Source organism: Colletes gigas, unplaced genomic scaffold (assembly GCF_013123115.1).
Source record: "Colletes gigas isolate AHSC1104 unplaced genomic scaffold, ASM1312311v1 Colletes_gigas_Sc00009, whole genome shotgun sequence".
In the NCBI taxonomy this organism is placed as follows: domain Eukaryota; kingdom Metazoa; phylum Arthropoda; class Insecta; order Hymenoptera; family Colletidae; genus Colletes; species Colletes gigas.
The window spans coordinates 5725390-5736700 of record NW_025106638.1 but is presented as its reverse complement, the minus strand read 5'-3'; the positions used below and the strand labels follow the sequence as shown (position 1 = coordinate 5736700).

The window sequence follows — 11311 nt, the reverse complement described above, 5'->3', positions numbered from 1 at the left end:
CGATGGTCTTAAAACACAGCATGACCTCGCGACACTTCGCTTCGCGTTTCGTTCAGTTTTTCACGAGGGTCATAAATTTTCTTAAGGGTTGCTTTTGGCCGCTAGCTTCGTTTTCTCTCTCGACACCCAGGACCAGGACACCAGGACAACCCAGAGGGAGGATCGAGAATTTTCCGGAGAAGGGACGAACGCCTGGGTGAGAAACAGAACGATTTTCAATCTCAACCGAGTTGTATGTACAAGTCGTACACTGAGCTAACTCCAACGAATAAATTTTGCTAAAGTACTTTGACACGTATCGAGTAGTTTTGATTTTTGCGTGCCTCGCCAAGCAGAGCGGTTCAGTGCTCCACGGGCACCAACTCACCTCCTTTCTTCCCTAAACCACGAACTCGGGACGCAACACACTCAATTATGCCAAATATAACCACACTGGTTGAAATCGGTTCACATTTTCAAAGAACGTTTGCCGAATAAAAGGCTGATCCATACCAGAATCGAATGAACATTCTGAGCCTTAATGCCTGTTTTTCTTCGATTTTGTACACGAAGTAGGTACTTACATTTAATTTTATGTTAACAATGATACAATTTCCAGTATTTTTACGATCACTCCACGCTTACAAGAGGTTAATATACCGTGTATCTACTAATATCAGTAATACAGGCAGACAATATAGTAAAACTACAGTCAAAGAAAATGATTGCTGTTCAAAAGGAACTCTGTCAAAATTATATCCTGATTACAGAATAATCTATTCTTCTTCGAACATTAAACTTGCTACCATTTTTAATGTAACGAAGCGCAATGCCACTATTCTTAATTCAGCATTAATACCAATAATTACAAGCTTTCACATATTAGATTGTATTCCATTAATTGATGCTTTGGGAGTTATATTTCTGAGTAAGTTTGATGCATTAATTAAGATTTTATATGTATAATTTTACAAACAATCTTATTATTTTTTCTAGATTCTCTGGTTACTTTTGTAATTCATATTTCTTCATGGATGTGCAATAATCACATTGGCATTGTATATTTCAAAGACGATGACCAAACAGTAATATTATCATATGTAAATTACTGGGGTAAACGGATAAATTTAAAGATTAATCTTACAGACATCCAACCATTGTCAGAGACTCCTATGAACTTTTGTCACTGGCTGTATAGAAGATTGGAGATTAAATCGTACAGGAGCAAATTAAAATTGGTTACAGAACTTAAAAGTATCAAAGAAAAACCATGCTTCATAGATATTTTTGGAATAGACGAAAGTAGTTTAAAGTAATTCTAATTATACTGTTACATTATTTAGAAACAAACAGATAATAATAATGATTTTATTCTAAATATAAGTTTATTTTACAATCAGTTATATAATGTTATATTCATGTCCACCGAAAATGGGCATAAGCACGATTAGCTTCGCACTGTTTATGTAAATCATGTTTCTTTTTCACAATTCGACCCTGAAATAAAAATTATTGTAATTAAATAAGAAATATATTTTATATTTAACAACAGATTATTTCAAAACAAAATAATCTTATTTTACATAATACTTAAATCAACAAATATACGAGACAAGCTTGATAATTGAATAGAACCATCTTTTTACTATAAATAACGAATTTTTTAGCATCTATCAATTTTCTCCCTTTGCTTTGAAATGAGCTATGACCTAGAATATAATATAAATATACTTTGTTATCAGCAGCATCGATAATCTCTTTTGCCAAGACTTCAGGGAAATGTTGTGTAGCATCCTTTTCTTTCGAAGTTTTAATTAACCAATTCATAGATAAAAAGCTAGATTTGTGTTCACTCAATGGTATAGGAACCTACGAATAATAAAAGACTTCTTGTACTATTAATACGGAATACTATTTTATATTATTTATTATTTGATAGTGTTCCTAATGACGTTAATATTAATTGGGAGTTTATTAATGGCAAATACCATTGTCTGTCAATACATTTAATGTATTAATTAAATATAAATAAATTGAAATAAATATAAATTAAATTTTATTCGTACCTGATAAGTGATTCCACCTTTTTTTATATTTTTCAATCCTAAAATTGGTTTACAATTTTCTATAGCACGGAAAAAGATTAATTTTGGATTCAATTCAATTTGCTCTTTCTCTTCAGGACTAGCTTTGTTATAACGTTCCAATTGAATCATTTTAATATGTTCAAAGGTTCTTGCCAATAATGATCTAGCTAATAATTTATTACCATTTCGCATAATGTAATTTGTGAATTTACTAATAAACATAAATTTGATATATATTGTTTACAACCCATTAATCAATGTAATTTTTTACTTGATTAAAAATTAAATTGTTTACCTAACAAGTTGATCATGAAATTCAGATGATGTCTCTGAATTAGTGGCTGGTTTTATACGTACATGAGCTAGCTCTTTGTAACTTTCACTTTTATACAACTCTTGTTGTTCATCTTTTTTATAAATTGGCTGAGTGTACGAAGGTGGAATAGAAGCATAACATTGGATAATATTTGTTGGATTGTGCCTGTAAAATAATATTGTTTGTTTAAAATCACTATTCATTATATATTAAAATATTTATTAGTGCACATCTGGTATTATAAGTAATAATGCATTATCGATAAAATATTTCAATTTAACTTCTATTAAACATGTTTATTAGAATTGATTAACGTATTGTGAATTGAGGTTATGTGATCAAACATTCTTTAAACAATTTTTAATGAATTATTACATAAATAATATATATTTCTAATTAAGAAAAAAGGATATACAACGAAGAATTATAGAAATACCTTGTTAATTCACGCAAAATTAACAAGTTAAATCTTCTACCAAGGGCCATTCTGCATGTATTATTGTGTTAACTTTTATTTTTACAAAGGTTTAAAATTATGTTCAATTATGTGTGCACTGTGTGGCGATCAGCAGGAATATAAATACACATTAGGGATTAGTTGTTTGTAACATACATTAATTATTTAATAAACTTAGTCTGAAGGTTGTTATTATATCAAAGAAGAATGTACTGTTAAACTAGGTGGCGGTGCAATCGAAGGAGATTAGAAAAGGAGATAGATCAGGGGTCGGCAACCTGACACGCGGTGGAGTTTTCAATGGCACTCTACACTACTCTACAAAGTAAATCAAATTTGTGAAGACCGGGTGTTTTTAATTTTTTTAATTTGCGTTGAATATTTATGTTTTTTATTTTTCAAATGAAAGATAAATTTGGTATCAAATTCTTCTCCTCTGGAACTCCTCTATTACATAATGTGATGGACATATACTATTACTTTGTGGTAAAAAGAATTTCGGCGGCACTTTGAATCATATTGGCAGAATGGCTTGGCACATTCCAGCTAAAAGATTGCCAACTTCTTAGATAAATCATATTCTGTCATTTTGATAAATCGAAACCACTGGTTGATTATTTACTAATTATTCTTTTCCTGGGATTAATCTATAGACTATAGGTATGCATATGTATGTTATTAATATGATTGAGTATGAACAACTGATTAAATTTATACTCAATACGTAAAAAATAGAATTTGCTCATCTTCATGTTCAAAGAAACCAGTCTTCGACGTCGATAAGTTATCCCCACGGCCGAGCTCCGGGTCAATCAGCAGCGAGTGGCTCCGATTGGTCGACAGTCCCGCCCCTGAAGTTGTACAAGTACCGAGCCCCCTGGAGCGCCCGTGACAAACCTGCATCCACCCTATCCTTACGTACGGCGTACAAAAAGTCGTACAAAACAAATACCTTCGCATCATACTAAACAAAACGCGCTACCACACGCCCCCACATTCCCCTTTCATGGAACCTAACTGCGACAATTAGAAGTAACATTCAGTCCAAACAATAATCGCTAATGCAGAACTCATGAGTTTCATTAATTTTCCTTTTCAAATTGAATACACCATTTTCTTGTTCAAGATCAGCCAAAGGTCAATGTATTATATGTAGATAAATTTGTACTGATGCTAGTAAAAAAAGTATGATAATAAATACATGTAGATACATAAATGTTGCTGACTTTTTAATTTTTAAACTGAACGACCTCGAAATAATTTTTCAAACCATAATATTTAATCCTTAAACACAAATAATTTTTCTGTAAAGTATTATTTTTATTGTTAATAAAACAAAAACCGAGACACGGAAGTTAGATGAACTATCCTACACAATCAACAAATTTTTTATTCCCTTAATGTTTAACACAAGACTTATATATATCTTTTTAATAAAATAATGCAATATGAAACAATAACCTTAAGAAAGATGTTTGCATAAAGTTTTTAAATTAGATTTGATAGCACTGTTAAAGAGAAAATGAGAAAGTGAGGTGGGTAGGTGTAGTTTAATCACTTTTTTTATCACCACTCGATAGAGAACATTTGGCATGTTCATCGCATAAACGTTTGTATTCTTCTGCAAGCGATTCAGCTTGTGACTTCATAGCACCTCTCTGCTTCTTTTCTAGTACAAGTTGCGACTCCATTTCTTGATTTTTTACCTCTAATTCCTTAAGCTGATTTTTTAATTCAGACACAGCTTTATTATGCACTTCTTGCGACTCATTTTGTGCAGACGCTCCAAGTGTTTTTTCCGACAACAAAGACTTTGCTGTTGTTGTAGCAGACTGAGCTTGTCGCATAGCTGCTTCATTCTGTGCTAATAATGTAGCTTGGAAAGAAATAAGAATCATAAGACGCCGTATAACAAGGCTTAAAAACAGTGAAAAACCAGTTATATAAAAATTTCTTTGAGCTCTGAACAGTTTCATGTTTCCTGTGTAAAATAATAATATCTTATTTATAGAAAGGCCATTATAATTAAATTTTGCACAAAATTAATTAACTATGTTATGTAATAAAAAATTAGATGTACCTTGCATCTCAGCATCCAAATGCGTATGTTCTCCTGCACTTTCAATTCCATAATATTTTCGCATTTCTCTAATAGAATCCAACAAAAACAAAACTAATACGATAAGTACAACATAGAAATAATACGATGCTTGATTACTTATTGATTGCAAGAATCTAGATTTAAATAACTTTTGCCATTTAGTTGGTGATATTATTGGTAATACTAAGAGTAATACAAAACATATTTGAGCATACAGAAAACCAGCAATCAATGTCCATTGTAAACTCATGATTTTTGTATTATAAATTTATGTGAATATTTAGAAAGAAAATAATGGTATAGTTATCTTCCCTGCAACATATACAACAAGAACAAAAGTAAATTAATTAATACAGATATTTCAATAACGATACATCATATTTTCCATTTTCTTCTCAATTTATAGTAATAATTACAATTGCTTAATTATATAGTTTCCCCCTTATTTTGTTGTAATTATAGAAAAAAATTACTAATGGTATACTATAAAAATTGATATTAAGTCTTCCTATTACAAATCCCAGTAGAATCCATTAATTATAGTATAGCAGCATTCTATATTTTTATATAACCTATATGCATGTCAGCATTTCAATACTGATGTAATCAATATTTTTAACGCTCGATTGTTTGTCTTCTTTTTCTTTTTTGTCCTTTTTTTTATGTAAAATAACAATTGTGTACAAAATTGCAACGTAAAAGAGTATTTCTAAATAGTATTCATTATAAAATATTAAGGAAACATAAAGTCTTTTCGTTCAAAATAATTTTTTCTTTGAATACGTTTACAAACGTTAAATACATATTTACATATTTATAATAACTATTTACGAATAATCCTAGTATATTTACGAACTGAATTGAAAGTTTTAAAATATATAATATATTCAGACAATTTGTAAAAAAATAGGTAGCTAATAAACATTGATATTTCATATAAAATATATCAAAACTTAATAATAAACTCACAAACAATTTGCATGTAACGGAATTCTTTAATTTGTTCGTTTTAATTAAAAAAATTATACACTTGTACTAAGAATAGGACTGAATGTCAAAAATACCATACCGGTAATTGGCAAGAGTCGCAGATAATAAGTAAGTTCAAAGTCCTATGTTAACGTCGCAAATTTTTAGTGTCCCTCCAGGATTATCTTGGCACAGATCCCCATTAGAGTAATTTTCATCAAAAAGTAGGGTCACTGGGAGCTTGTGCGACGGCCCACGAATGGCGCTAATGTTGCTTATGTTTATGCCTACCGTCTAACATTTTATGTAATTTATGGCGCAGCTGCACCAACTTGAGCTCAACTTGAATTCAATTTTCTTTGAAAATAAATGACCGAAAAGTGTGATACAATTGCAGTATTGAAAAAGAATGGGACTCGAGCATTTGATGCCATGTTGATTATTATTTAAATATTGCATATTATGACTTCCTAGACAAAATTCTGTCTACGTCCTTGTGATCTACATATATAAATTATTAGTAGTTTTATTATATATACATATTATTTATAGGGACAATTGGTAATATCGCGCGTTGCCAATGTCGTTTTTCGAGTCTGTTGCGTCCCAATTCGGCGGTTTAGGGAAATGAGGAAGTGAAACCCACCGATCTTGAACACAGCCTCTAAGAAAGTTTGTGATCCTTTTGAAAAAAATGAACGGAATTTCCGATTCGACACGGCCTTTAGAAAATGAACCAAGTATTTTTAAGAAATGGCTTCTTTTCTCTTTTGATCCTTGACTTTCCCCTGCTAGATCGCCCACGTTGAATACAATAGCATTATATATTATAATATGGTTGTCCGTTTGAATTTCGCTCCTAATTTGAAGGCAGTTACATGATCCTCACTCCATGGTGGTTAATCGAGTTCTAATTAATTCCCGTTGCGGCGCTATATGCATTGAATTGTTGCGATCTCCGCTGGTATGAATCTGTGTATTATGTGAAGTTAGCTCTAAGCATAGGGATATCAAGGTTTGGCTAGGCACGCTCTCTCTCACGCGCGCCCGCTCCAACATGGCCGCGTAACCTCCACCTCCACGCGGCTCGGGGGTGGATCATCGATCGAAGACGATCCGGACGGATGGGGCAGGGCACAAACCCCGATTGGACCAGGACAATCCAGAGGGAGGATCGAGGAATATTCCGGAGAAGGGATGAACATCGAGGACGACGAGAAGATTTCCGCGGAGGAACAGATCGATATTGAAAGTCAACCAAGTTGTATCTAAAAGTCGAGACGAAGACGAATAAATTTTACCAACCATTTTTCGAATATACTTAGTAGTTTGATTTTTGCGCGCCTCGCCGAGCAGAGCGGTTCAGCGCTCCACGGGCACCAATCCACCGTCCTTTTTCCCTAAACCACGATCTCGGGACGCAACAACGCAATAGAATCTAAGTTCACGCGGTAGCGTAACAAGTCTAACAAGGATTTTCCCTAGTTGAAACGGACGCTAGTGACTTTTTCTGCGTAGAATCGCCAGTTATGTACCTCTGATTTCTGACACTAATACGTAACCGTTTATGGCGAACACTTGTTATCTGTTTTCTAAGTGTTAAAGCAGTGTCTTAATTAAGTATGACAACTAGGACGAGAATAGAAATGCAAGATTTACCTCCGAAAGGAGGATATGCACCTTATCAAATCGACCGAATTCAGTTGCGTACCATTGTAGGAGGTATGCATATAGATTATGTATTCCCGAATTTCATTACTCAAGTATGAACAGTTACATGACACTTGTACAAAATATTCAGTGATGAACAAAAAATAAATTTTAGGTCGACTTGGTCTTGCAGCTCTTTATATTAGTACAGCTGTTGGAGCTGTTTTGTATCATGCCAATTGCTACGAATATCGAAGAAATGAAATTGAAATGAGAAGCTCTCGTCTTGCTGTAGAACCATTGTTGGAGGCAGAAAGAGACAGAGCGTAAGAATGTTTTGTTTTTACATAACTTCATCCACACTTTTCACTTGAAATTACTAACAGCAAACATTCATATTTGTTCCTTTTTACAGATTGATGAAACGTATGAGAGAAATTGCAATTGAAGAAGCTGATTTAATGAAAGATGTTCCAGAATGGGAGCTAGGAACTTACTTTGGAGAACCAGTATTTCTTTCACTTCCTCCAGAAAAATTCGTTAAACCTACACGTAATGAACTTAATCTGCATTCACACGTCAAGGATTATTCAACTCGTTTTTACTTAAGATCCCTCACATAAACGTTTCTTTATTGAAACTTGTATGTTGATGTATTAGAGAATATAGTAAATATGAGTAATAAAATTTATAGTGTCATAAATATATGAACTGGTGTTCTTATTAACTACTGTAATATTGCTAGTGTTGTACATATGGATATTTATAAAAAGTGACCAAATTTTTTTAGCAATTATCCATTTCTTTATGCATTCGTCTCCTTATTACTCTTTAATTTTTTTTCTATTCACTAACAAAATTCCTTGTTTCGCATGAAAAAAATATTTCTCAATAAAGTTCACTTAGAAGTTGAAATTGAGTTGAATTTAATAAACAAAATATAATGCACAGAGGCACAAAGATTGCCCCGGAGTGGTAAACATAATGCATGGAAATTTTTTATTTTGTAATATAAAAATTCATTGTGATTTCGTAATTAATATTATAACTTTTTGTGTCATGAATTTTTTAATATATTATTTGCCATTTCTAACAATCTTTATTTTTTTATCCGAAATATGAACTATAAAAAGAAGCTTCGGTTACTCGTTAAGTAATGAATTACTAGCGATCACAGTACCGGAAACGCTGGTCTGTTCCTTCAAATTTGAATTATTTTCTAAATCTAAGGATACCATTTAGGTTATAAATATCAAAATATTTATATTTACCCTTTGGCCCATTTATCGGATAATCCTGATACTCTATGGTTTTCCAATTACGTAAACTTCACCGCATCCCATCTGCTCCATTCAAATCATCGTATAAGGGCTGTATACCCTTCGCTCAATTCTCGTCTCTTCGTTCCCCACAACAGTATCAATTACATTGTTATTACAGAACTCCGATCGATATCCCTATAGATAATGTGTTTGGGATTATGCGATAGTTTCGAGTGCTACCAGTTGAACAGTGTTTATCAACTCGATCCTTAAACTTTTATGCATGCTTCTTTTTTTTTGATGCCGCGTTCAATGAGAAATTATTTCAGATATATTTATATTTGTATTGATTTTTGGTCAAAAATTTATGTAATAAAATATGAATATCAAAGAACGTCGAGTGAAGAGAAATACCACGAAAAGGAATTTTCAATAAAATTAGAATTATTAAAAATAAAAGAATATAGAAAAATGTTGCTTTATCTTTTAAAAATTCAAAATAATTTCATCGAGAAATGATTCGTACTTAATAATTTATTTTCTTAAGAAAGATTAGGTTGAAAGTCGCTGGACGCTACAACACTGGCCCGACAAGATAGCATCAAATGCTCAACTATGCGTTTAATTCGAAACCGAGCCTCAAAGAGCCGTAAATCGGCAAAATTTAGGGTCGTATAGTAGGGCCATATATATAAACAGGAGTTCATTGAACGACCGCAGTTTAAGTTTAGTCATGAAACCGGTAAGAAAGATGAAAGACTTCAGCATCGAGAGTATTTTATCCGATACGTTCGTTTTAAAGCAAAATGAACATTGCAAAAACACCGAGAAAGAAAAATGTCGGAAACAGTCCGGAACAGATTCGAATGTTAACGCGGAGGAAACAACGCGCGCAACGAACGAGGAAGGTCGTTTCGGATCTACGATTAATTCGAGAAAACGTTTTGAAATTAACTGTGATTCGTGTTTAAAAGAACATATTTGTACAAATTCCAGACAACGCCAGAAGAAACTAAACTTTACAGCCGCGTGCGATGGAAAGAGTACAAAAAATTGTGAAAATATTTCGGGATTCCACGTGCAAGAAAAATTAAATTTAAATTTAAATTTCAACGGGACAAATACCGTCGAAAGAATTGGAAGTGAATGCGGAATGAATTCGACAAAATTACAAGAAGAATTAAATGTAAATTACAGAGATATCGACAAGAGCAATTGTTGGGAAAATTGTCAAATAAACAATGAAGAGAAAAAACATTCTGAAAGGAATTTGAAGAGAAACCAAAGAAAATTTGATAGATGTAGAAAAAAGCAAATTGAGGATTTTAACGGAGATCTTAACGGTGGGGTATTGGGAAATAAATCAAAATGTTTGGAAGATAATTTAAGTAGACAGTTAGAAGGAATAAAAAGCCAGTATTTATTACCCGATAATTCAAATAGAAAATTGATTGAATTTGTCAAAGACGAAACGAAAAGTTTAGAAACGACACAAAGCACGAAAGAATTAGAGTGGCTTCAATTTACAAGATACAAACCGCCGAAAATTCGCCGGAAGTCAACGGTTGGTAAGAATAAGAGGAAGGCGAGTCTTCAGCCTCGAATACCATTTTCAACGTTTCAACTCGATTTTCTTGCACAAAAGTTTCGTGACAATGCTTACCTTTCAAGAAACGACGTACTGGATATTTCCATCGCATTAAAACTTCCATCCAAAAAGGTATTTCCAGTATTTAATTAGGTTTTATATCATTTTTGGTTTTATGCATATTTGAAAATTTTAATTATTACGAGCTTCATTAAAGTATAAAATTAGTATTTAAAGTTTTTCGTCTAAAATAGAGTTTTACGTTCAATTGTATTACTAAAGTATCATAGCTGACAGAAATAAAATGGCGGCCACAAGGCATATGACGTTCCTTCTGTCTCTGGTTCGACACAATGCAAATTTTATGTTACATTTTTTATTAATTGTAACAATTGAATGAAACTGAAACGAAAACTATCTTGAATTTAAAGAAAGTAAATGTTTTATAAAAAGTTGTCGAGAACAAATTTTTATACGTATTTTTTACATAATTCTTATAATAATTTCTTGTTTTAGGTGAAAATTTGGTTTCAAAACCGACGTGCCAGAGAACGGCGTGAGTTTCATGCTAACTTACAGTAAAAAATATATTTATCGTATAACTATTAACAAATGTTCACATATCAACAAATATTTTCTTTAATTAATTAATATATTCGTTCGTTACAAAATTCTATTTCTGTAACTATAGACTTGAAACAAATTTTCTAGTCATTGTTCTACTGTTAAATCATAATAAGAAAAATGAAACATGAAAATGTGTCGATGTCATGTAATCAAAATTATCTGAATAAATTATTTTGCTCAAACTTTATTTCAATGAAATTTTAGTAAAATGATAATTAAGAAGAAATAACTGTTCTTAAAATATTTATAGCATTCCTATTCATAACATTATATTT

General features: G+C 32.0%; 4 protein-coding genes across 7 annotated transcripts; 2 read left to right on the top strand and 2 right to left on the bottom strand.

The window, feature by feature from the left end:
• Positions 1-426: 426 nt before the first annotated feature.
• Positions 427-1295, top strand: LOC122397291. Of its 2 annotated transcripts, XM_043396402.1 has the most exons (3): positions 431-551; positions 668-907; positions 976-1295. In XM_043396402.1, the coding sequence occupies exons 1-3, from the start codon at positions 521-523 to the stop codon at positions 1293-1295; spliced, it is 591 nt and encodes a 196-aa protein (XP_043252337.1). In that variant the 5' UTR covers positions 431-520. The 2 variants fall into 2 exon arrangements, with proteins under 2 accessions (XP_043252336.1, XP_043252337.1); XM_043396401.1 differs by having other exon boundaries at positions 427-907.
• On the bottom strand, positions 1264-3355 carry LOC122397289 (28S ribosomal protein S7, mitochondrial). The gene is made up of 5 exons (XM_043396397.1): positions 2819-3355; positions 2362-2547; positions 2046-2277; positions 1711-1848; positions 1264-1476 (listed from the first exon to the last, which is right to left on the bottom strand). The coding sequence occupies exons 1-5, from the start codon at positions 2866-2868 to the stop codon at positions 1396-1398; spliced, it is 687 nt and encodes a 228-aa protein (XP_043252332.1). The 5' UTR covers positions 2869-3355; the 3' UTR covers positions 1264-1395.
• Positions 3356-4186: 831 nt separating this feature from the next.
• Positions 4187-8955, bottom strand: LOC122397288 (B-cell receptor-associated protein 31). Of its 3 annotated transcripts, none has more exons than XM_043396395.1 (3): positions 8831-8955; positions 4920-5252; positions 4187-4820 (listed from the first exon to the last, which is right to left on the bottom strand). In XM_043396395.1, the coding sequence occupies exons 2-3, from the start codon at positions 5188-5190 to the stop codon at positions 4390-4392; spliced, it is 702 nt and encodes a 233-aa protein (XP_043252330.1). In that variant the 5' UTR covers positions 5191-5252; positions 8831-8955; the 3' UTR covers positions 4187-4389. The 3 variants fall into 3 exon arrangements, with proteins under 3 accessions (XP_043252330.1, XP_043252328.1, XP_043252329.1); XM_043396393.1 differs by lacking the exon at positions 8831-8955 and adding an exon at positions 6010-6151; XM_043396394.1 differs by lacking the exon at positions 8831-8955 and adding an exon at positions 5910-6023.
• On the top strand, positions 7427-8210 carry LOC122397298 (NADH dehydrogenase [ubiquinone] 1 alpha subcomplex subunit 13). The gene is made up of 3 exons (XM_043396412.1): positions 7427-7631; positions 7735-7885; positions 7975-8210. The coding sequence occupies exons 1-3, from the start codon at positions 7532-7534 to the stop codon at positions 8180-8182; spliced, it is 459 nt and encodes a 152-aa protein (XP_043252347.1). The 5' UTR covers positions 7427-7531; the 3' UTR covers positions 8183-8210.
• Positions 8956-11311: the final 2356 nt, after the last annotated feature.